Genomic DNA, 26,459 nt, shown 5'->3' with positions numbered 1-26,459 from the left:
TCTTTCTTTTACACCATGTTTTTCCACTGTAACTGGGGCTGCACAGCAGCCCCAGTTACAGGGGAGATCTGCCCTCTCATAGTGACGATTGTCACTAATAGGGCTGTGCTGGGTCTAGTAAGACCCAGCAGCAGTCTGTCACTAACGGGACCCGGCGATCATGTGACCAGTCACATGATCACCGGGACCAATAGAGACAGCGGCGCGGCCGCTGCCTCTATTCCTATACACAGCGTTCATTGAGCGCTGTGTACAAGTCATCAGAAAAGACAGAAGCAACGAAAGCTGCTCCTATCTTCTCCTCAGGGTCCCCGGCAGTCACTGACAGCCGGAGACCCGACATTCAGCTGCCCGATCGCGCGGGCAGCAAGTTAAAACCCGAGCCGTAAAAAGTCTATGGCTCGGGTTTTAAGGACCCTGACCGATGGCCGTAAAAAAAACACAGCCAGCGGTCGGGAACCAGTTAAAGCATACCTAACTCTTCAGGTGACTTTTTCAGAGTAAGGGTATGTACACACGACCTCTTTTCAGGCGTAATGGAGGCGTTTTACGCCTCGAATTATGCCTGAAAAGACGGCTCCAATATGTCGGCAAACATCTTCCCATTGCTTGCAATGGGTCTTACGATGTTCTGTGCAGACGCGCTGTCATTTTACGCGTCGCTGCCAAAAGACTGCGCGTAAAATTACGGCCGCGACAAAGAAGTGCAGGACACTTCTTGGGATGTAATTGGAGCCGTAAAAGACGCCGCCAAAAACGCGTGCACTTGTGAAAACGTAGGAAATTCAGGAGCTGTTTTCTCCTGAAAACCGCTCCGTAATTTCAGACGTATTTGGCGTTGTCGTGTGAACATACCCTAAGTGGTCATGTATGTTCGTAAGGAATAACACTATTTATGGCCATTATTTGATTTATATATATATTTTTTTTTACCAGTTTCCCCTCTCTGCAGGCTCTATTCTTAATTTCTTAGTTTTTCTTGAGTGAGTGGGTAGAGACTAAGGCCTCATTTACACGAGCGTGTGCGTTTTGCGCGCGCAAAAAACGCTGCGTTTTGCGCGCGCAAAAGGCACTTGGCAGCTCCGTGTGTCATCCGTGTATGATGCGCGGCTGCGTGATTTTCGCGCAGCCGCCATCATATTGATGAGGCTAGTCGACGCCCGTCACTGTCCAAGGTGCTGAAAGAGCTAACTGATCGGCAGTAACTCTTTCAGCACCCGCGACAGTGAATGCCGAACACAATATACACCATCCTGTGAATAAAAAAAGACTTTCATACTTACCAAGAACTTCCTGCTTCCCCCAGTCCGGGCTCCCGGCCGTTGCCTTGGTGACGCGTCCCTCTCTTGTCATCCGGCCCGACCTCCCAGGATGACGCCGCAGTCCATGAGACCGCTGCAGCCTGTGATTGGCTGCAGCCTGTGCTTGGCCTGTGATTGGCTGCAGCCTGTGCTTGGCCTGTGATTGGCTGCAGCTGTCACTTTGACTGAACTGTCATCCCGGGAGGTCGGACCGGAGTTATCGGTAAGTCAGAACGTCTTTTTTTTTTTACAGGTTCATGGATTTTCGGAGCGGAAGTCACTGTCCATGGTGCTGAACCAGTTTAACGCTTTCAGCACCGTGGACAGTGACTGTCTCCTGACGTCGCGTACCCGAACATTTTTTACCGGTTTCGGTCAAAACGAGTTTGGCCGAACCCGGTGAAGTTCGGTGCGCTCATCTCGAATTTGACACTCCGTTTGGATGTTTGTAAACAGAAAAGCACGTGGTGCTTTTCTGTTTACATTCAGGAGTTTGACAGCTCTTGCGCGAATCACGCAGTTCGCACGGAAGTGCTTCCGTGCGGCATGCGTGGTTTTCACGCACCCATTGACTTCAATGGGTGCGTGAGTGCGCGAAAAACGCACGATTATAGAACATGTCGTGAGTTTTTTTCTGCGCACACGCAATGAGCGCAATTCACGCATCGTCTAAACTGCCCCATTGACTAATATAGGTGCGTACGACATGCGTGCAAAGCACGCGCGTCGCACGCGCGTATAATACGTTCGTGTAAATGAGGCCTTACTGCTATCATGTCTGCCATACACCGCACACACACAGAAGAGAACATCCTGGTCCACTATCTCTGTAGCACACGTGCAGAAGCCGCATGGAGGACATTATACAGCAGTACTGAGCGGTATAGCTGAGAATCCAGTACTAGGGTGTCCTAAATCTTACCAGCAGCCTGTGTCTCATCTCTTTGCTCCTGCTTCCCGCTCCCCTCCATAGACTTCGATGAGCAGGCCATAAAAAGAGACACCCCATAAAAAGACACTGCAGTCCCTCTGCTCTGTAACTAGAGTCGCTTTTTGCTTGACAATAGGGGGTGGTTAACCGGTTCAAGAAAGGGAGACTCCTACTGGCAGTAACTTCACACATAATTCACGTGGATTAAAATAACTCTTACAACAATTTATGCTAATCTAATAGTATAGTGTCCATTTAAATATCAGTCATTTGTATAGATCATAAAAAGTTAACAATGTTGGGCATTTACATGCGATTAAAAAAAAAAGACAAACAATCCAGTGAAAGGCTAGGGTGTATTCACACGTGTAGGTTTTTTTATTTTTTATTTTTTTTTTATTCAGTATTTGAGGCTGAAACCAGGTGTGGATTATTAAGGAACACTAAATATAGGACTAACAGTACTCCTTTTTTTTTTTTTTTTTTTTGTAGAAACCCCCAATAAGTCACCCCATTTTAAAAACTGCACCCCTCAAAGTATTCAAAACCGCATTCAGAAAGTTTTCTTAGTCCTTTAGGTGTTTCGCCTAGAAATAAAGCAAAGTAGAGGGGAAATTTACAAAATTATTTTTTTTTACCAAAATTAATTTGTAATACTTTTTTTTACTGTAACACAGAGGGTTCTACCAAAGTAACGCAGCTCAATATTTATTGCCCAGATTCTACAGTTTTTAGAAATATCCCACATGTGGCCCTAGTGTCCTAATGGACCGAAACACCGGCCTTAGAAGTAAAGCAGCACCTACAGGATTTTGGGGCCTCCCCTTATTTATTTATTTTAGATTATATTTTAGGCACCATGTCCGGTTTGAAGAGGACTTGTGGTGCCAAAAAAAGTGGAAACTCCCCCAAAAGTGACCCCATTTTGGTAACTACACTTCTCCAAGGAATTTATCTTGGGGTATAGTTAGCATTTTGACCCCACAGGTATTTTGCTCTATTTATTGGAGTTAGTCTATGAAAATAAACCTTTTTTTTCCTGAAAAAATAAATTTTTAATATTTACAAGGAACAAAGAAGAAAATGCACCCCAAAATTTGTAAAGCATCTTCTCCTGATAATGGAAATACCCCATATGTGGTAATAAACTGATGTTTGGACGCACAGCAGGGCTCAAAAGGGAAGGAGCGCCATTTGGATTTTGGAGCGCAGATTTTGCTGGATTTGATTTCATTGCCATGTCATGTTTGCAATTCACTGGAGGGATCAAAACAGTGGAAACACCCCAAAAGTGACCCCATTTGGGAAACCAACCCTCAAGGGATTTTTCTAGGGGCATAGTTAGCTTTTTAACTTCACAGGTTAATTCACCTATTCAGGACTGATCCTTTTTTGCTTTTCCATTTTAGTTTTTCACTCCCTGCCTTCCAAACGCCATAACTTTTATTTTTTCGTCAATAGTGGTGTGAGGGCTTATTTTTTGGCGGGAAGAGCTGTAGTTTCTATTGACACCATTTTAAAGTACCAGCGATTCCTCCATTGTTTTTTATGTTTAGTTTTTTTCCGCTTTTACCGTGCGGTAAAAAAGACAGCCTAACTTTATTTTGCGTCTCAATACTATTACAGAGATTCCAAATGTAATATAAGTTTTTTTTTTTTTCATATTTTACTAGTTTTACAAAGGAAAAACTATTTGATACAAAACTTATTTTTTCTTTAACACATTCCGAGAGCCATAGCTTCTTTATTTTTTGGTCGATTGAGCCGTGTGAGGGCTTATTTTTGGCGGGATGAGCTGTTGTTTTTATTGGCACATACAACTTTTTGATTAAAAAAAAAGTGATTTTTGGCGTTAGAAATACTTTATTTCTTATGTCGTTCATCAAGCACTAGAAATGACCGTTTTACTTCTGCGGATCGGTCCGATTACGGCGATACCATATGTATATAGTTTTTTGTTTTGCAGCGTTTGCACAATAAAATCCCTATTTTTTATTTTTTTTTTCATTCAAAAAAGCTGTGTAAGAGCTTGTTTTTTGCAGGATGGGTTGAAGTTTTTATTGGTACTATTTTGGGTACATGCGACTTATCGATCAATTTTTATTCTATATTTTGTGAGGGGTGGTGACCCAAAAACAGTGATTCAGGCATTGTTTTTTTTGCGGTGTCCACCGTGCGGGAAAAATAATATTATAGTTTTATAGATTGGGTCATTACGAACGCGGTGATACCAAATATGTGTACTTTTTTTATTTTTTTTAAATGTTTTTTTTTTTTCCTATAATAAAAAAACTTTTTTTATAGGAAAAAACTTTTTCACTTTTGTAAAACCGTTATGAATTTTTTTACATTTTTTTTATTTTACATGCAGCAGTGATCACTGCTAGAATACATTACACTACCTAGGTAGTGTAATGTATTCCTACTGTCAGTGTGACGTCAGTCACTCGGACAGTAAGCCTATGAGGACCAGCCTCCTAAGCTTCCATACATGGTAGACCTGGAGGCAGTTGTCTGGCTTCCGGATGCCATCAGTACCATCGGCAACCCCCACATTTGCATGGGGGCTGCCAATGTGCTACAAACCTCCTAAATGCGGCGATCGCAATCGATCGCTGCATTTAAGGGGTTTATTGCCAAAATCCGCGCCGATGAGCTGCTGATCGGCAACAGTGGAGTGTCCTCTGTCGTGGACAGCTGACCTCCGGGTTCCCGATGCGCGCTGTCAGCGACAGTGTGCATCAGGAACGACACAGTGACTCCCTATCAGGAGGCTGGACCTGATAGGCTTCCCTACATGGCATACACTGAGGCCATTGTTTGGCCTCTGGTTGCCATACTAACCAACAGCAAACCTCGCGATTTCACTGAGATCTGCCAATGTGCTACAAACCTCCTAAATGCGGCGATTGCAATCGATCGTTGCATTTAAGGGGTCAATTACCGAAATCCGCGGCATTGAGACGCTGATCGGCAACAGTGGAGTGTCCGCTGTCGGGGACAGCTGGCCTCCCAGGTTCCCGGTGCACTCGGTCGCTGATAGTGTGCGCCGGGAACAGCATGTCCTCGTGTGCTAAAACGCTGGCCACCAGGACGTACAGTTGCGTCGTGGTGTGCCTAGTGTTTGACAAATGTTATTAGTTTACTAATTGTAACTCTTGTCATTGCTTCAATAGATATGAAATGTTACAGGATAATGTGGAAGGCTACCGTCGAGAAATAACATCCTTACAGGAAAAATCACAAAAGCTTTCTGCCACGACACAAAAACAGGAACAGATTATTAACACAATGACCCAAGATTTGAGAGCAGCCAATGAAAAGCTAGCACTTACAGAAGTAAGTATTCAGCAGCTGAATAATTTTGAGCGTGAATTTTAATTAAGAGCTACTGAAATAATGCTGCACTTAAAACCGTGGAAATTGCTTTAGTTTTTTCTCACGTTTCCTTCGTATCTCAACATATTTTATTTAGCCCTGAGCCTTTTTCTGTCTCGTAAAGGTCTAGGAATATACCAATTGACTCCAGCAATGTAGTGCGATCAGACTGTTTTTGTTGAGGGTTAGGGTATGTGCACACACACTAATTACGTCCGTAATTGACGGACGTATTTCGGCCGCAAGTCCCGGACCGAACACAGTGCAGGGAGCCGGGCTCCTAGCATCATACTTATGTACGATGCTAGGAGTCCCTGCCTCTCTGCAGGACGACTGTCCCGTACTGTAATCATGTTTACAGTACGGGACAGTCGTCCTGCAGCGAGGCAGGGACTCCTAGCATCGTACATAAGTATGATGCTAGGAGCCCGGCTCCTTGCACTGTGTTCGGTCTGGGACTTGCGGCTGAAATACGTCCGCCAATTACGGACGTAATTAGTGTGTGTGCACATACCCTTATATTTTGCAGTGCTGCTTTATTCATGGTGTTCTTTAACTTTTTTTTATTTTATTTTTTATTGTAAGGTAAGAGCAGAAAACTTAAAGCGAGAAAAGGAGCTATCCAAGATGACCGAAAGCAGACTTACCCAAGAAAGGGATTCCTTACTCGTTGAGCAAAGGGGTCAAAACTTACTGCTAACAAATTTACAAACTATCCAGGTCAGCTGGTGTATTTTATTGCTTTTGTAGCCTTTTTTTTTTTTCATAGCATTCTATGCAACTCCCTATGTTCTATAAATGTACTGTATCTATAAATGATGTGAAGCACAAGAATAACGCTGTAGCGTTTTTTGTAATTTCTGCTAGTAATTGAAATGTCATTTCTATTTGTCATTTGAGATGCCATCTGGATGTTTTTGCTCTAATTAAAAAAAAAATTTAGTCCCTGTTCCTGCATTAGTTGTGGACTTTATTTTGAATATTTTTTTAGGTCACCCTCGAAAGGTCTGATGCAGAAATCAGGCATCGCTATACCAACCAAATTGAAAAGATGGAGCAGGAGTTAACCCAAGTTAAGAAAAAATTGGAGCATGAAATAGAACAGAAACACACGACTGGTAAAAATCAAGATGTGAGTGATCACTTTTTGTATCATTAAACACGCGCACACGTTTGGTGTCGGTTTGTAAACCTTTAAATCATTTTCAGGTTCAGGTTTTGGACCTTAAAAGACAGTATGAATCGGAAATAAATCTTCACAACAACACTAAAGAACTTCTGAAAAATTCACACAAAGAAATTTCTACGCTGAAACAACAACTTGGTAATTTTGAAGCACAGTTGGCATCCCGCTCACGCCAGTTGTCTTCCAGCAAAGGTAATAATGAGTAATAAATAGTAGAAAAGTGAAGTTTGGGTGTGAATGGGTTATAATAGATCTGCCGTTTTTTTCTTCTAGATACAGATGATAAAGGTGAAGATCTAGAAGACTTACAGAATAAGCTGAGACAGTCTGAAGAGTTGGTGAATGACCTTAAAGAGAGGCTGAAAACGGCGTCCAGTAATGTGGAGCAATACAGAGAGGTTGTGCTTGGCTTGGAAGAATCTCTCAACAAGGAGAAGCAGGTACATTAAACGTTTAAATCGAAAGAACAAGTATTCACATGATGGTTTCAATGATTTGTTCTCCCCCTCTCTAATGCAATAAAATATTTTAAGGTAACTGAAGAGGCACGGAAAACCATAGAAGTACGGATGAAAGAGGCAGCCGAGTACCAGACCCAACTCGAAAAGAAGTTGATGGAAGCAGAAAAAGAAAAACAAGAGCTTCGAGATGAAAAACACAAAGCTGTCGAAAACCTAGAACAGCAGGTACGTCTCACACGTATTCATGTGCATGTTTAGCTACAGCTTGTTACCTGCATATTGGGAGTGGTCAGTGGAATAGCATTGTGGTGGGTCTGGCTCTAAATTTGCAGCAGAACGTGGATTAGGCCATGTTCACATTCTGTAGATGTCTTTAGGAATAATTCCACCAGAGGGCCGCGCAATATCCATATTTTTAACCCAATGGATTCCCCCAGTCAATTGAAATAGGTTAAATCCACAAAATATCTACTGGAAATATTTCATTTGAAAATCTGCTCTGCACACCTTAAATTCCGCTTATTGTCTGTGGGGTCCGGACATGGCCTTTAATGGATTTAAAGGCTATGGAAACCTTTTTAATGACTTTTTTTTAAATCTTTTCTTAACTTTTAAAAATTCAATGAGAGAAGAAGCCGCTCTTGGTGTGACAGTTGTTATATAGTGTATTAGACGATCCAGGTGGTGGAATTGAGCTGTTGGCGATGTGTCCATTCACACGATGTGGTCAAATCTGTTTTACAGTGATTACCACAAAATTGCAGCAACACGCCGTTTTATGTGAGATCGCTACGTTTTGCCACAAATTTGGGGTAATTGCGGCAACAAACTGATTTCACTGCACCATGTCAATGGACTTGGTGACGCTGAGGTGGATGTCTTGAGTGATCGAACAGCTTATTTAAATATTTATTTGTCTTTCCTGATTTGTGAAATAGTCATGTTCATAATCCCCTAAGGCTTTAGTCACATTTGGTCACAAGGGTTATTGTGTCCACAACGAGATTTGACCGCAAATATACCCCTGTGAACACAGCCTTAGGCCACATGCACCTGACTAAAAAAAAACGCCGTAATTGCAGACCACAATAAGGTCCACAACTACGAACCTGCCCGGTTCTTTTGGCTGCACACAACTTCCCGTATTGCTACGGAAGGTTGTCCGTGCCGTAGAACAGTGCCGGGAATTATGTAGTATGTCCTACTTTTCGACTTTTACGGGCCGTGCTCCCTTACTTTGTATGGGAGCACGGCACAAAGATGCTCCCCGTGGCCGGCCATGCCCGCAATCGCGGCCTGTGATTACGGGCACGGCCGTGTGCCTGAGGCCTAAATTGATTTATTGGCCTCACTTGTATTTCCTTCAGCTGTACTTGCCTTAGCAGATGTATGTTTGAGTCTGGAGCTGCAAGTGCTTTCAATTACCAAAGGAACATTCTATTTGTTCTTTGTTACGGTTTATACATCCTAGTATTTTCTTTTTCCTCCCCAGCTTTCACAGCTCAGACACAGCCTTTCCACTCTCCAAGGGGAAGTCAAATCTGCTCTTCAAAGGGCAACGACTGCTGCAAGCAATGAGCAGAAAGCCAGACAGGATTGCCAAGAGCAAGTGAGTTGTAATACTTTCAAAAAATAAATTCGGTGTTTTATTGAAGCCTTTTTAACTCATTTTCCTCCCTTTATAAATGAATAGGCAAGAATTGCTGCCGAAGCACAGAACAAATATGAACGGGAGTTAATGTTGCATGCAGCCGACGTTGAAGCTCTTCAGGCGTCTAAAGCGCAATTGACCAATGTTGCTGCTACACGCCAAAAAACAGAAGAGGCAGCCCAGAAGGCGGAAGTTGAACTGCTGGAGTGCAAGGCTTCTTGGGAGGAGCGTGAACGTATGCTAAAGGTGACGGAGCTAAAATGTTGTAATTAGATATGTCGGGTGACTTATGAGTGGAGGTCATGACATCACATACATGCGATGTTATTCTGGTGCTACTGTACTGTCCCCGGGGCAAGCAGTAATGTCAAAAAATACAATTACTCCAGATAAAAGATCAGGAGGAGAAAACTTGTCCTGCATAAACTTTTCTAAGAAACTCCATGTTGAACACGGCAAGAGACTCCCCCGGAGCACATTTGAAAATTTACGTGGTTGTCCCAGCGGAACACAACATCTTCTCTAAAGGAAGGTCCTGCTGCTGCCAGGGAAGCTGCAGGAGGCTGCACATTTCATGGTGCTTATGCTATTGAATTGGCAATCCGCATAGTTTGGTACATCTGAACTTTATCTCCGAATTGGAAATGTTATTCAGCGAACCTTATTGAAGGTGCACTAGTTCTTGTACTAAAAATGATAAATTTCCAACTGATTTTTGAAAGGTTTATCATTCATATTAATTCACGAGATGAGCAATTATTTACATGGGCAAAGAGTTTTCACATTGCAGGCAATGTGTATCCTTAAGGGTATGTTCACACGTTTAGCAAAAAACGGCCGAATATACGGAGCTGTTTTTAAGGGAAAACAGCTCCTGATTTTCAGACGTTTTTTTTAAGCCACTCGCGTTTTTTACAGCCGTTTTTGGAGCGGTTTTCTATGGTCAATGAAAAACGGCTCCAAGAAGTGACCTGCACTTTTTTTTACGCGGCCGTTTTTCAAAACGGTCGCGTAAAAAAAGCCAGTCGGAACAGAATGCCGTTTTTCCCATTGAAATCAATGGGCAGGTGTTTGGAGGCGTTCTGCTTCCGATTTTTCGGGCGTTTACGGCCTGAAAAACAGCCGAAAATAGGACGTGTGAACATACCCTTAATGTTGAGGTGGCATGAAGTCCGAATACTTGTATTGTAGCCAGTTTTTAGATTTTCCACAGTGCCTGATGTAAATACTACATTTTCCAAAAATGTTAATGACCAGAGTGAGGTATGTGCAAGCTTTGTTGGGAGATTTCAGGCGTCAAGCTTGTGGAATTGCAAATACAGGTATGGTCTAGGTTACAGCCTGTAATCTCAAGACGACGAGTGAACTCTTTTGCCTGATTTGCAGACTATTCAGTCTTAGGCCTCATTTACACGAGCGTAATATACTCGCGTGCTTTTCACGCGTGCCGTACGCACCTATATTACTCTATGGGGCAGTTTAGACGATGCGTGAATTTTGCGCAGTGTGAGTGCGTTGCGTAAAACTCACGACATGTTCTATAATCGTGCGTTTTTCACGCATCACGCACCCATTGAAGTCAATGGGTGCGTGAAAACCACGCATGATTCGCGCAAGAGCTGTCAAAAGGATGAATGTAAACAGAAAAGCACCACGTGCTTTTCTGTTTACAAACATCCAAACAAAGTGTCAAATTAGAGATGAGCGCACCGAACTTCACCGGGTTCGGCCGAACTCGTTTTGACCGAACCCGGCAAAAAATGTTCGGGTACGCGACGGCAGGATACAGTCACTGTCCACGGTGCCGAAAGAGTTAAACTGGTTCAGCACCATGGACAGTGACTTCCGATCACAATATACATGAACGTGTAAAAAAAAAAAAGGAGTTCTGACTTACCGAGGACTCCCGGCTTCTTCCTCCAGTCTGACCTCCCGGGATGACAATTCTGTCCAAGTGACAGCTGCAGCCAATCACAGGCCAAGCACAGCCTGCAGCCAATCACAGGCTGCAGCGGTCTCATGGACTGCCGCGTCATCCTGGGAGGTGGGGCCGGATGACCAGAGAGGGACGCGTCACCAAGGCAACGGCCGGGAGACCGGACTGGAGGAAGCAGGAAGTTCATGGTAAGTATGAACGTCGTTTTTTGATTCACAGGTTGGTGTATATTGTGATCGGAACTCACTGTTGCGGGTGCTGAAAGAGTTACTGCCGATCAGTTAGCTCTTTCAGCACCTTGGACAGTGACGGGCGTCGACTAGCCTCATCTCTATGATGGCGGCTGTGCGAAAATCACGCAGCCGCGCATCATACACGGATGACACACGGAGCTGTCAAATGCCTTTTGCGCGCGCAAAACGCAGCGTTTTTTGCGCGCGCAAAACGCACACACTCGTGTACATCAGGCCTTAACCAGTTCAGGACCGGGCTATTTTGAGCCTTCAGGACCAGACAGTTTAGCCATTTTTAGCACGCGTTAGTTAAATGGCTATAACCTTTTCATTTTTTGGGCTAGCAACGTGATTTTTGTGATGTTTTTTCCATAGACTATGCAGGTTTTTTTTTTTTTTTATCATTTTTATACACGTCCTTTTTGCTATTTTAGAATTTTTAGGCTTAAAGTTTGAAAATAATAGTAAAAAAAATAAGCTTTTTTACTTTTCAGCAAATTTTTTTGACAATAACAGTTTTACCCAAAAATAGACCTTTTATCTTTGATCGGCATTATCTACCGTAAATTGTAAAATATTACATGTCTATATTAGGGTAATTGTGTTAGGGCTAGCGTTGCAACAATGATTGGCAGGGAGGGGGGGACACCGTTTTTGGGGTCATTATTTTATGTGTATTTATTAATTTAATTTTTTTTGCACTTTACTTTACTTTTATTACTATGGTCTGTCCCTCAAAGGTCAAAAAAGACTTTTGGGGAAATTTTATATATTTTTTTTTTTCTTTCTTTTACCCTGTAACTGGAGCTGCACAGCAGCCCCAGTTACAGGGGAAATCAGCCCTCTCATAGTGACGATTGTCACTAATAGGGCTGTGCTGGGTCTAGTTCGACCCAGCAGCAGTCTGCCACTAACAGCCTCCCGGCGATCATGTGACCAGTCACATGATCACCGGGACCAATAGAGACAGTGCTGTGTAAAAGAGATCGGAGAACATAGAAGCAGCGAAAGCTGCTTCTATCTTCTCCTCAAGGTCCCCGGCAGTCACTGACTGCCGGAGACCCGACATTCGGCTGCCCGATTGCTCGGGCAGCAAGTTAAAATCTGTGCCATAAATAGTCTATGGCACGGGTTTTAAGGACCATGACCGCTGGCCGTAAAAACACAGCCAGCGGTCGGGAACCAGTTAGAGGATCGGTTACTAGCTCCTACAAAGTGAGTTATTAGACTTTTGTAATTGCGTAAATGAGTCTCATGCAATGATGCCGACCTAGGAGTGTCTCGAGGAAACAGCCTCCTGCTGATAGGTCAATGTCAGAGGCTCTCTGCTAGCTCCGCCCATTGGGAATCGCTTGGCTAGCTAGCGGTTCATTTACATACTGTTTAATGAATAAAGATGGGGCAATATCTCAGCAACAGGTGGGATGCAGAAGTAAGGAATAAACCACGCTGGACTCCGACACAGCGGCAATTACGTGAGCCTGATAACTCACTTTGTAGGAGCTGGTGACAGGTCCTCTTTAAGAATACTATGAGAATCTATTTTAATATTTCTTAAATCTGCCATAAGCAAATTGATTCACAGTGCAGCCGAATAGCCAACACATCTCTAAATTCGTTTGTTTCCTGTTTTGAGCGCTCTAATTTTCCAATGTGGTCATCTCTAGCTGTAAAGATTGTCATATACATAAGATGTCTTTTGGCCTCTGAGTGGGATAATCTATTGCAGACACCTGGCAAAGCTTATCTTCCTGGGGAAACAAGGTATCGGGCTTCAACACGCCTGACCCTTTGACACTAGGATTTGGTGGTACTTGGTTTATCATGTTTGGCCTTTTATGCCATGCTAACAATTTAAATAATATAAATAGAAAATGACAGCACTACATTAGCAAATGAAAAAGCTGTGCACTACAGTCAGCATCCCTGTTTCTGGACAGCGCAGATTATACATTGAAGAAAAACCATCACTCCTGACTTGAAATCCATAAAGGGATATTTATTCACCAGGCAACATCATAAAAACCTACAATAGTATCCCAAAAACAGAAGGATAACATGCCCAAATAATAATTTATATAAATATGACTTTAATAGTAGAATGTCAAAAATACAATAAATAGCGAATACTATTAAAAATGAGAGCGCAAGATGTGACACAGAAAACAGGCACCTATACGATATCCAGTATAAAGGGAGTGCCTGAGCCAAAATAGACACTGGATAATACTAATTGTAACCCATCCATAATCAAATAGATAATGTGTCATAAATGGAACAGAGCACAAATGCATGCCAAACAATGTCCAAGTATGTCTAGCTGCTTATAACATGTGGTGAGGTAACCCCACAAAATGAAATGGATATATCCAGATAGAAATACCTAGTCAAGGATATACAAATGCAGCCTGAAGCCCAAAAGCTGGACATAAATAATATGTGAAAAAATAATGACCGCTAAAAGGCTAATACATACCCTTGTTCATGATGGATACAAAGAAATAGGGATCGAAAACCGGAGGAGCTGGAGACACCTCAAGAGAACGCCTCCACGCGCGTTTCGCCTGCGGCTTCTCTCTCGTTTTTAATTGTATTTGCTATTGTATTTTTTGACATTCTACTATTAAAGTCCTATTCATATTAATATTTGGGCATATTATCCTTCTTTTTTTGGGATACTATTGTAGGTTTTCATGTATGAAGGGCCCTTTATGGGTAGTGCATGTTTAACGTCATGACACAGTTCTCGTGATTAAAACGTTACACACGTCCAGGTGAACAAGCACCACCTTTTTGGTTTTTCTTCAATATATGCTGACCATTCATGTGACTGGAGTCTTGTTCTGTTTAATTGGAAGGTAAAATGCAGGCTTACTTTTTCTGCCAGAGGACTTAATCAAATTCCGTGATCTAGGGCTGGTTTATATTGGGGTTTAGGTTCATGCTTTCTCAGACTGCATTCCCCCTTCTGTTTCTAGTGGTAACCCAGCCCTTTGACTAAACAGAGATGTAAATCATGGCACTGAAATATTAACTTAATCTGATGTAAATATCACAGCTTTCTTAAATTCAATGCCTGGGCTTCTATGTGCCTGTAAAATCCTCATTCACCGTCGTGCATTTCCTGATACCAATTTAAAGTCTGCGATGCACCAAGCTGCGGTGTTCTAATACTGGGAATGGATGTGATTATTGAATGCATATGAAATTGCTGGGCTCAGCAAATGCAAGATTTTTTTTTTTTTTGTTCCCTATAGAAAATATAGCATAGAGTAACCGATAAGTTATCACAGGGCTTCAGATGGAGATTAAAATGGTAGCAAATCCAACAAAATTATAATTTGGCTAAATTTTTAGACTTGGGGGCCTTTTGCGGCCCTAAGTTCATAGACACGGATTTAAAACATAATTCATGCATACGGTGTTATTGTGGAGCTCAATGCATAGGGCTATGTTTACTCATTACAGATTTGCCTATGGCAAGCCTGGTGCGTATTTTTTAGAAAATCTGCAGCAGATATCGGAGACCGTTTTCTGCCACGGACTAGACGGCAATATGCACGTGTGCATCAATCTAAACTTGCTGTAGACTTAAAAAGCAACAGCGTTTTGATTATCCTTGCGGATGTTTTCCTGAGCATATATTCTATAACCAGTTTACATGCATTGCCTGCGGGTTTTGACCATATTTAGCCATGGAATCTGCACCGAAATCCTAATAGTATCCTGAAGCAGTAAGGTCCTATGGTGGTTGCCACAAAAAGCCAGAATATAGAGTTCATGGTTTTCTGTACACACTTCGGTTAGTCAAGCAGTCGACCATCTAGTTTAAATGCTGCCACCGTCCCGTGTAGTGTAAATGCTGTGGATGCTTTTACTTCAGTTGCCTAGTTCTGCTTGCTTTACAGTCACTGCATTCAACCAAAGCCCTATATAACAAGTACATCTTTATCACTGTAGTTACTTTTGTTACAATAGGATGAAGCGTCAAAAAATCTTTCTCGATGCGGAGATTTGGAAAAGCAAAACCGGCTGTTGCATGACCAGATAGAGAACCTCAGTAAAAAGATGATGACCTCTGTTCAAGAAGGAGCTCTTAATGTGTCATTAAGTGAAGAAGGCAAGTCCCAGGAACAAGTTATGGAGATTCTCAGGTACATGAGTGAAATTTTTTGTTTTTTTTGTGTTTTTCTTTCCCTCTAGTAACCATTAGAATGGTATTCCAACCATTGACAATTATGGCATATCTATTGTACCCGGCACTATTGGGTAAACGGGTACCGTGACCCATGTTGTGTCAAGAATGACTAACCACAGCCAAAAAAAAGAAGAGCAGGCCAGGCAATGTACGCAGTTTTCCCCCTGGTCTAGTCTATTGGGGTTAGGGAAAGGCGAAGCGTACTGGCCTGGCTTTTTCCATACCTCTATAGGCTCAACAGATTTATCATAAGTGTCAGTGGTCAGAAAACCGCGAATTTTTCGGGTGTACGTTGCTTTTTAACAGCCTATGCAGAATTGCACACTTGGATATTATCTTCAGTACACAACAGATGCCTGACAGACTCGGGATACTGTGGTCCTCCTGTATTTGCTCCCTGTTTTCGAAGAGTCATTACAAAACTTTTTGTCTATCATATGTTTATCTTTTTCTCTATAAACCATAGTGGGATCTTCAACTTCAGCATACATTTTGTCCTTTATTCAAACAAGCCGGCAATTGAAACTAACTTCTATTCTAACCATCTTTGTCTGGATTGGTAACCTGCAGATTTGTGAGACGGGAGAAAGAAATTGCCGAGACAAGATTTGAAGTTGCACAAGTCGAATGTTTGCGATACCGACAGCGCATAGAGTATATGGAGAGAGAAATTAATGAACTGCAAGACAGTTTGAATGCAGAACGTGAAAAAGTTCAGGTTGGGTTTGTAACTTTTTTGTTACTGGAAATCATCTGTCTGTCTGCTTCATGATAACCTGTGTTTGATAAAGTATCCACCAAGAGCTTTCTTGTGTGCTTTGAGCTTATAGTGAAGCATGTTAATGTTAATATCCATGTCATGGCTTCAATTCATAATGACTTAATCTGTCCTAGGTTCTGTCGAATCTTCCATCATTTCGATGGCAAAAATGGCACTGCATGCTGTACTATTCTTGCTGTCAAATGTCAGAACTCACCAGAGCGCGGATAGCCTAAACAATGACCATTTCTCGTCCGTGATATTAATATAAATTAAATTAAATAATATTTTTTCCCCCTTTTTAGCTGGGAATACAAGACTGATTAGATCTCCCTGTTACTGCGAACAGTGGGGCCTCTACTTTCTGCTGCGGGGCTGTGTTTGCAAAACATAGTGCTCCTCAGTGGGCCCCATTAATTAAGTCCTGATTTCTGGACTCTAGGCAGGGGTCAAAGTTTTCTCGGGCAGGAGGGGATATACTGACTCCCATGGACCGCGCTCTTTCCTGAGGCACTTATTGGCTTGTGGCCTTCTCAGGGGGCAGTACCATTTTTTGGGAGGCAGCTCTTCATCATTTTCTCTCTCGCCGATAGCAATTCCAGCACAGATGCCACGATCTGCCCTAATATAATCTCCTCTAGTATTCCTTCACGCAGCACCTTGGCCTTCATAATTTTATTTTTAGCCAGTAGCTATACATTTGTCTACGCAGTAGCGCTCCGCCCCCACTACCCTCATCCTACAAGGAAGTAGTTGTGTGTTGCCACCATGTCTGAAACCCGAAGGAAAGCCCCTAGGCTATAGTCACCCAATTTGCCTGTTTTCACTGTAATACTAAATTTCTGTGTGGTCAATTTTAGCCCCCTCTACGTCGAATTCTTGAGGCTTAGACCACTCGTGTTTGAATCAATTCCCATAGTGCCCCCACCCAGGTCCCACTATGTCTTGATTTCTGAGTGGACACCCTCTGTCCATGGGGGTATTCGACCTCTCCAAAGTGCATATGTCTGTTATGGATATGCTGGGAACTTACTCAAAAACCAGGCCAGGCCCTCATACTGAGGTTTCTTCCTCCATAGACTTAGTACACGGCAGACTGAGTAAGAACTGTCCCATCTCGTCTGTCTTATAAGGGCTTGGCTCTGATTTTGATTTATTTTTTTTATTTTTTTTTCCCCCCAATAAAGAAGAGGATCGTTCTGAAGGCGGGATCTCCGACTCCAATTAAGCACTAGAAGAGAAGCCGTCATCAAAACAAATCTGTGCTGAAATGAAGTCTTATTTGCTGGTGCATGCCTTGCAAGACTTGATCAATGGGATCCCTTGCAATATGATTTCTTCTTTGGTATCAATGAATTGTTCTCCACATTAGACGACCTCTTTGCAGTGGTAAAAGACGCTCCATGTTCAAGATATAGATTCTCCTGCCTCAGCAAGCTTTTTCCTGTCGGGGCCCTGAAGTTCTTTCCTGCTCACGCTGAATTTCAGGAATTGGATAAGCGATTTTACTAAACCAAAACATACGGATGTTCTCTATCACTTTCTGTAGAGAAATGGTGGTTTTCTTCTGCAGTTGACCCTCCAGTTGGGCAAAAACGCACTATCCTGCCCATGGAAGACGCATCAAACTTTCAGGGTCACAGACCGGAGGATGGAGTCCTTCGCAAAATCCTCCTTGAAGGCTGCTGGCCCGGCTCTGCGGCAGTTGTTTGCCTCCTTTTGGGTGGGCAGGGCCACAACAGAATGGGCAAAATAGCTCCACCTGGGTTTTATCTTTGGTGAATCTCCTGAGCAACTTGCTAAGAGTCTTACAATTCTCTAGTGCAGGAAACCCTAGTTCTTTGGCACTTTCTGTGGCAATTCGCCTAATTTTGTGGATGAAATGCTCGTCCGTTTACGCTGCTGTCAAAAACTACTTAACTGCTCTCCCCTTCTCAGGATCTTACCTTTTTTGGTGCCTAACTAGACCAGATTATCTCTCCGGTCACATTCTGTAAGGGCTCTCGCCCACAAAACTGGTCTCATCCCTGAGCCCGTTCAGCATTTGATCTGCTTGCCAAAACCAGAACTCAAGACCAGAGGAAAAAAGTCATTCAGAGCATGCCCCCTTCTGGCACCCTTTTTTCTTCAGGGCCACTTCCAACAATTCCATTACTGCATGAAGGGCAGTCACCACCTAAGCTCACCTGGATGGTTGGGGGCAACTGCTTCTGTTTCGGGGGAACTTGGCTGTCTCATGTCCAGGATGCATGGATGTGCAAAGTCCTCTCCACAGGATACAAAATAGTTTGCTTATTTGCCACCAAATAGTTTTTTACCCTCCATACCACCGACTAACTCTTCCAAGGCTTCCGTCTTTTTAGTTCCCTGACAGAAATGATTCTGGGTTCAAATCTCATTGTACCCACAAAAAGAAGGTACAGTTTGTACCTCAAACGACTAAACTACTTTTGCCAAACTCCAGTGCTATCAGAGGGAATCTTTGAGGTCACTTATTGCATCCATGGAGCAAGGGGAATTCCTGTCCTCGGTGGACGTTTAAGGATGTGTATCTCCTCATCCCTATTTACGACTCCTACCAACAGTTTTTTTGCTTCGCCATCCTGGAGGACATCTGCCAATTTGGATTGGCAGCAGCACTATAGGTACCAATGAAGGTTTTCTCAGCTGTGATGGCTCTTCACTCTCTGGGGTGGGTGGGGCAGGGGGTTCTGACCATACTGGTTTTGATTGACTTAATGATAAAGGTTCCATCCCTGTCGGCCAATCTGAAGAGTCTACACAACTTTGGACACATTGTTCCAATTTGGCTAGATAATCAACAGCTCCTAATAATTTCTGTCCCCATCTCAGTCTTTGCCGTAGCTCGTTATGTGCGACACAGCCCAGGCTAAGATTCGTTTTCCACAGGAGAAGGTCAGGTCTCTCCAAGGTCTCCATTCGGCATTGCATGATGATTCTAGGCCTAATGGTCTCATCTGTGGAAGTGTTTCTGTATGCCGCATTTCTCACCCCGCCCCCTTCAGCGGGCTGTTTTGCCTTTTTGGGACAAGTCCACGGCTACTCTTGATCATTCCATTCTTCCCCCTGACAATCACTCTAGTGGTGGCTGCTCTCCCCCCAACATGACTCTGGGAAGTTCATTCCTTGCTTTTCAAGTGGCAGGTCTTGACGACAGACGCCAGCCTCCTTGACTGGGGACGGGTGCTTCAATCTCAAACGGTTTAAGGTGTATGGTCTCCTTTCCCAATCAACATTCTCCTCCCGTTCTCGGGTGATTGTCCTTTCCCCCTGACATTGGACTCCTCTTCTGGCAGGCTCTGCAGTATGGGTTCATATGGACAATTCAAGGGTGGGACTCGCAAACCTTGGCAGAGATGACAAACATCCTGAGGTGGGCAGAAGAGCACGTGCTCTGTCGGCAGTTCCTATCCCAGGTGTGGACAACTAAATAGCCTACTATCTCTACCAAGAACGCTTCGAACCAGCCAAGTGGGCCCTTTATCTGGACTACTTTTGACAAAATCTACGCCATGTAGGGCTCATGGCCTCCAGACTCGATTACCAACTGCCTCATAGATTGGACTCGGGATCCACCGACACTGGCGATAGGTGCTCTGGTCATCTCATGGATCCATTTCCACTTCCCCAAAGATCAAAACATTAGGCATACAGGTAATTCTCCTCGCCCCCAGATTGGTCCCTCAGGACCCAGTATACCGACTCGGTCACTATCCTAGCCGACCCAACCAGATGTCTTCCTCTCAAACACAGGCTTCTCTCTCAAGGGCCACTCTTCCACCCAAATTGACGAACACTTTAACGGCGAAGCAGCTGTACTGAGAGTTTAAGGTTTGTCTGAGCGGGTGGTTCAAACTGCTAAAAGCTGGCAAGCCTTTGTCATCTCGGCTCCCACAAATGGTCAAGTTTTCCATCCAATCGTTTGCTGCCAGGGGGCACTGAAAGTTAAAGTCGGCTGTTTGCACCTTTTTGCCGGGAGTGGTACATCTTGCTCCTACCTACTGCCAGCCCACAGTTCCTTGGGACCTTAACCTGGTTCTTGAGGCAATGCAGACTTCCCCCTTTGAGCCTTTCAAACAGCATTTCACTTTTTTTTCTGTCTTGGAAAGTGTTCTTTCTAGTGGATATTGCCTCCATTTCGCATGTCTCTGAATTAGCGGCCCTATCTTGCAGGTCCTCACCAAGACAAGGTGCTGGTCCGCCCAGTTCCTTCCTTCCTGCCAAAAGTGGTGTCAACGTTGTACCTTAATGAGGACACTTCCCTTAAAATGGTATGCCTTGAGGCAGGGCTAAGAGTTGCCTTTTTGGATAACGGACCATTGCACTAGAGCAGCAGGTGCTTTGTGGGCAGTACATACTTGCAAAGCCGAACTCTTATGAAAGCCCTTTACTTGGTCTCTTCACATCTTTTTAGAAATTCTACAATGTCCATACTTTCATATCCTCCGATGCCTCTTGGTCGCAGGTTTTCGCAGACTGCAGTACCTTAACCCCACTCCACTGTTATTTGCCCAACCCTGGGGACTTCGTCAGGACATCACATGGTCGTGTGTCCCCCAAATGACACAAATTTTTTTATTTTTTTTCTCATTTTGGTTACTTAAAAATTTCTTTCCGTTGAAGGATACAACAACCTCCAATTCTTGTTTTGCAAGATTGCTGTTTTCTCCTCACAGACGCTTTTTCACTTAGGTTCTCACATGGTCGTACTTGTGTTTTTTACTGTTGCAATATATCAGTATTTGCATTTCTGCTTCTCCCACTGTCTTTTTTTTATTTTTTATTTTACGAAGCTTTTTTTTTTTTTTTTTTTTGGGGGGGAGGAGGTGGAGAATACTTTTCACTTAGTGTATGCCTCCTAGTAGCAGCTATACCCACTGTCATCTATGTCCCCCAATAACTGAGATGAGAAAAGGATTTTACTGTAACAAAAATCCAGTTTGTACATTGCCCTGTTCATATTGACAAGTTATTTACAAGTCATTAAACCGCTTAATATATGGGATTATTTTGTTTGTTCTATATATTAAAGCATATTTGTATACCAATGTGACACTTTTCCATCTAATAAATTCAGGTTACTGCAAAGACTATGGCCCAACATGATGATCTAATGAGGAAAACAGAAACTATGAATGTTTTAATAGAAACCAGTCGATTGTTAAGGGAAGAGAAAGAGAAGCTGGAACATGACCTGCAGCAACTTCAAGCTAAGGTTAGTCTGGTCTAGTTTGTTTGCCCCTTCCCAGATTCTTCTATGTTTGCGTATTTTGTCACACTTGAATGTTTCAGATCCTCAAACTGCTTTTTAAAATTAGACCAAGAAAACCATCACAAAATACTGTTTTTAAACAATAATTTAATCTAATTGAAGAAAAAATGCTGTTCAGCCCTACCTGGCTCTGTGACAAATTAATTGCCCCCTTTGGTACTAAATCAACCAGTTAACCAAATTCAATTGACAATTAGGTTCAATTTCACTAGCCACACCCAGGCATGATTACTGCCAGACCTGTTTAAGCTAAACACCACTTAAATAGAGCCTGGCAACGTGAAGCTAGCTAGAAGGTTTCAAAAAGCAGCACATGATGCCACATTGTGAGGAGGTTCAAATAGATGCCCAATGGTAATTGAAATCTACCAGTCTGGAAAGAGTTACAAAGCAATTGCTAAGGCATTGGGACTACAGCGAACCACAGGGAGAGCCATTATCCACAAATAGAGAACTAGAAGCGGGGGTGATCCTTACAATGAGTGGCCAACCTAGCAAAATTTCACCAAGAGCGCATCAACAACTCCAGAAGGCTGCAAAAGAACCCATACATCTAAAGAACTGCAGGCCTCATGTGCCTCCGATAAGGTCAATGTACACGGTTCCACACAAAGACACCGGGTAAAGGCATCGACAAGAGAATTGGAAGGCGTAAAATACTACTGACCAAAAAACAAAGGCTCATCTTGCTTTGACCAATCTAAATTTTTTTTAGCAAAAGGGGGAGGTATTTGAAAGAACTGGGTATGGTTATATTTTTTTATAAAAGCTAACACTACATTCCATAATAATAATCTCATACCAGCAGTCAAACGTGGTGGTAGTATGATGGTCTAGATCTGCTTTGCTTCTGCAGGACCTGAATGACTTGTCATAATTGATGGAGCCATTAATTCTGCTCTCTCAGAAAATACTGTAGGTGAATGTCCTTTTGTGTGGCACTTAATGACTCGATGTGCTGTGTGAGTAGGTCACACACAAACGTTACCGAAGTGTCAGGATTGTGAATAGACATCGCGTCCTGGCTGCTGGTGATGTCTATTCACTGTCAGGAAACTTCAGTAACGTTAATGTGGGTGTATATGACAGCACATCTTGATCACGCTATGCAGAGTACATGAATGGAAAGAAGTGTATGACGCTGATTGGTCAGCGTCATAAACTTCTCTTTACAACGCCCACGCCCAGTTATCTATTACTCATTGGCATAAATATAAAATGGGTCATAACTTGGTCAGAATTTATGTTTTTTCTAAATAAAAAACACTGCTGTAATCTACATTACAGCACCGATCACATTATGTAGGAGATAGGCACTTATAATGTGGTGACAGACTCTTTAAGCAAACGGTTTAAAAAAAAATTACTTGACAAGCAAGTTACCGCTTGATGCAAAAATGCATGAAGTCACCCATGAGTGTAAAGTGGTTGGTGGTGGTTTCCCGATGTTTCAGGAAATATATACAATAGGTATGGGTCTGATTTATTTGTGTATGTCCAAAGTGTGAAAGTTGTCCTGGAACTACTGTGCGTGAAAGTGTTAAACTGTTCAGTTCTAATCCACCAATCTGTTTTCTCTGTTTCAGATCCGGAAACTTGAGGCAAATATATTACCGCTGCAAGAATCCAACTCTGAATTAAGTGAGAAGAGTGGTATGCTACAGGCAGAAAAAAAATTGCTTGAGGAAGATGTGAAACGCTGGAGGGCCCGAACACAGGTATTCTTCTGAAAGTTAGATTGATATTTGTGGTAATCCCATTTAATACAACAATATTTTGATTAACCGTTTCTACTTAACCCCTTAATGACCAGCCTATTTTGGACCTTAATGACCAAGCTATTTACGTTTTTCAATCGTCGCATTCCAAGAGCTATAACGTTTTTAGTTTTGCGTCGACATAGCTGTATAAGGTCTTGTTTTTTGCGGGACAAGTTGTATTTTTTAATAGCACCATTTTTAGGTACATATTATTTATTGATTAACTTTTATTAACTTTTTTTTGGGGGGGAATAGAAAAAAATCTGAAATTTCGCCCCTCTTTTTTGCGTCCTAAATCTACGCCATTTACCGTGTGGTATATATAACACAATAACTTTATTCAGCGGGTTGTTACGATTGCAACGATACCAAATTTGTATAGTTTTTGTATGTTTTACTACTTTTACACCGTAAAAATGCTTTTTTTTCAAAATTATTTGTTTTTGTGTCTCCATATTTGAAGAGCCGTAAAGTTTTTTTATTTTTTCGCCAATGCGGTTGTATGAGGGCTTTTTTTTTGCGGGACGACTTGTAGTTTTTATTGGTACCATTTTGGAGTAGATGCGACTTTTTGATCACTTTTTATCACATTTTTTTTAAAGTCAGAATTCACAGAAAACCGCAATATTTCCATAGTTTTTTATTACATTTTTTATGCCGTTCACCGTGCGGGTTAAATAATGTAATAGATTTATAGTCGGGGTCGTTACGGACGCGGCGATACCAAATATGTGTAACTTTGTAACTTTATTTTGTTTTTTTTTAATAGTAAAGCAGTTTGTAAGGGGAAAAGCTGGGTTTTTCATTTTTTTCAAATTTTTTTTTAAATTAACCTTATTAAACTTTTTTTTCACTTTTTTACTAGTCCCATTAGGGGACTATAATATGCGATTCTGCGATCGCATTTATAATACACTGCAATACTTTTGTATTGCAGTGTATTACTGCCTGTCAGTTTAACACGGACAGGCATTTGCTAGGTCATGATCTAGCAGGCATTCACTCCAGGCAGACCTGGGGGCCTTTATTAGACTCCCGGCTGCCATTAGAGACACAGACACTCGGCGATCGTATCGCCGGGTGTCGGTGGGGGAGAGAGGGAGCTCCCTCCCTCTCTCCAAAACCACTCAGATGCGGTGCTAGCTATTGAGCACCGCATCTGAGGGGTTAAACGTGTGAGATCGATACTAATATCGATCTCCCACGGCAGAGCAGGGACGCTCCCAGCCCTCAGCTGCCTCTAGCAGCTGAGAGCAGGGAGATTTGACAGCTCCCTGCTCTGTTTACTTATTCCGATGCCGCAACGTAAAAAGTCTATGGCATCGGAATAAGGCCCGTTAGTGACCGACGTAGAAACACGATGGGCCGGTCACTAACGGGTTAATGACCGGGCCATTTTGCACGTTAATGACCAAGGATTATTTTTTGTTTTTTCACGGTCGCATTCTAAGAGTCGTAACTTTTTTTTTATTCCATCGACATAGCCATATAAGGGCTTGTTTTTTGCGGGACGAGTTGTATTTTGTAATTGTACCATTTTTAGATGATTATAACATATTGATTAACTTTTATTAATTTTATTTTAGGAGAGAATTGAAAATAAGCAGCTATTCCAGCACTAATTTTCACGTTATAAATTTACGCCGTTTACTATGCAGCGTAAATAACATGTTCACTTTATTCTATGGGTCGGCACGATTACGGGGATACCAAATATGTAAAGGTTTTATATGTTTTTCCTACGTTTGCACAATAAAAACCCTTTTAGAAAAAAATTACTTGTTTTTTGCTTCGCCGCATTCCAAGAGCCGTAACGTTTTTATTTTTCCGTCGATGTGGCCGTACGTGGGCTTGATTTTTGCGGGCCAATGTGTAGTTTTCATTAGTACTATTTTGGGGTACATAGGACTTATAGATTTACTTTTATTTTATTTTTTATGGGGGGAATGGGAGAAAAGAGAATTTTGCCGTTGTTTTTTGCGTTTTCTTTGGACGCCGTTCATCCGGCGGTTTAATTATTGTGTTCATTTTATTGGTCAAGTTGTTACGATCGCGGGGATACCATATATGTGTATGTGTGATTTGTTTTGACAGTTTTACTAAATAAAACCACTTTTTGGGCCAAAAAAGTAGTTTTATTTGAATTTGACTGACTGTAATTTTTTTTATTTTTTTTTCACAAACTTTATTTAACTGATTGTCATTTTTTTTAAAAGTCCCATCAGGGGACTTCACTATGCGATCTGCTGATCGCATATATAATGCTTTGGTATACTTAGATTGCCTGTCAGTTTTACACTGACAGGCAATAATGCTTCGGTATACTGTTAGGTCATGCCTCCGGCATCGCCTAACAGGCAGATGCTGAAGACAGACCTGGGGGTCTTTGTTAGACCCCCGGCTGTCATGGAAACCCGACGGCGACCCGCGATTTGTTTGCGGGGGCGCCGATCGGGTGACAGAGGGAGCTCCCTCCCTCTGTCAAACACATTAAATGCCGCTGTCACTATTGACAGCGGCATTTAATGGGTTAAACTGCCGGAATCGGCGCGCGCTTCGATTCCGGCAGTTGCAGCAGGAGACAGGCTGTGTATAACAGCCGTGCTCCTGCCGCTTATCGCATGGGTACGCTGTCAGTACCCGCGCGATCACAGGACGGATATATCCGTCCTCCTGCGCGAACTAGCAGCTGCTGAGGACGGATATATCCGTCCTTCGGCGTTAAGGAGTTAAGCTTTGGAGTTTGTCCCCTATAGGATGCCAAAATACATACATTTGTCTTATGTTCAGAATATGAAATCCTATTTGCAATTTCTTAACCGCTTCAGAACCAGCCACTGTAGATGTCCCCATTTACTGGCCAATTTTCAGAACTGATTGATGTATGTTTACGTCCGTTCAGTTGTGTCCCCCACCCCACATCAGTCCCAACACCTGGATCTAGAAGTTACTACAACTGCCTCTGGTCCTGGTGACCTCACCGGGATGTTAGTGGTTCTGGTCCCAATCACGTGATCACCAAGACAGCCAATCGTGACGCTTGTAGGAAAAGTTTTAAGGTCTTTTTACATGGGCAGATATTCTGCCTGTTACAAAAGCGCTGAAATTACAGCACGTCGATCGATGTGCATGGAGTGAAGTATGGGGACGAACGATCGTTAATATGGTAGTTTGTCCCCAAACACTTATCTTGTCTGCAGCATCAAACCCTCTTTATACAGCGAAATTTGCTGCCATCAAGTGACCATTTTTCTGGCCGCATAAAATATGCACTCAGCCAACGAACTAGAGGTTTCTCATTCATCGGCTGATCGCTGCCCTGTTTACTCAAAGCAATGATCGGGGATAAACGTTCGTTAGTTCATTGGCCT

General features: G+C 42.7%; 1 protein-coding gene across 2 annotated transcripts in view; it reads left to right on the top strand.

Moving 5' to 3' along the window:
• The window catches only part of TPR (translocated promoter region, nuclear basket protein), a 117,980-nt gene that overhangs the window by 48,909 nt on the left and 42,612 nt on the right, over positions 1-26,459 (top strand). For both annotated transcript variants that reach the window (XM_075833453.1, XM_075833452.1), the window contains exons 18-29: positions 5,409-5,571; positions 6,196-6,330; positions 6,602-6,742; positions 6,820-6,988; positions 7,070-7,236; positions 7,330-7,482; positions 8,750-8,866; positions 8,951-9,154; positions 15,056-15,231; positions 15,846-15,993; positions 21,134-21,271; positions 22,915-23,046. In XM_075833453.1, the coding sequence (XP_075689568.1) occupies positions 5,409-5,571; positions 6,196-6,330; positions 6,602-6,742; positions 6,820-6,988; positions 7,070-7,236; positions 7,330-7,482; positions 8,750-8,866; positions 8,951-9,154; positions 15,056-15,231; positions 15,846-15,993; positions 21,134-21,271; positions 22,915-23,046 (1,843 nt within the window). The remainder of the gene's footprint in view (positions 1-5,408; positions 5,572-6,195; positions 6,331-6,601; positions 6,743-6,819; positions 6,989-7,069; positions 7,237-7,329; positions 7,483-8,749; positions 8,867-8,950; positions 9,155-15,055; positions 15,232-15,845; positions 15,994-21,133; positions 21,272-22,914; positions 23,047-26,459) is intronic.

This window comes from Rhinoderma darwinii, chromosome 7 (assembly GCF_050947455.1).
Source record: "Rhinoderma darwinii isolate aRhiDar2 chromosome 7, aRhiDar2.hap1, whole genome shotgun sequence".
NCBI classification, from domain to species: Eukaryota; Metazoa; Chordata; class Amphibia; order Anura; family Rhinodermatidae; genus Rhinoderma; species Rhinoderma darwinii.
The sequence above is the reverse complement of the archived record's forward strand: the minus strand, read 5'-3'. Positions and strand labels throughout refer to the sequence as shown.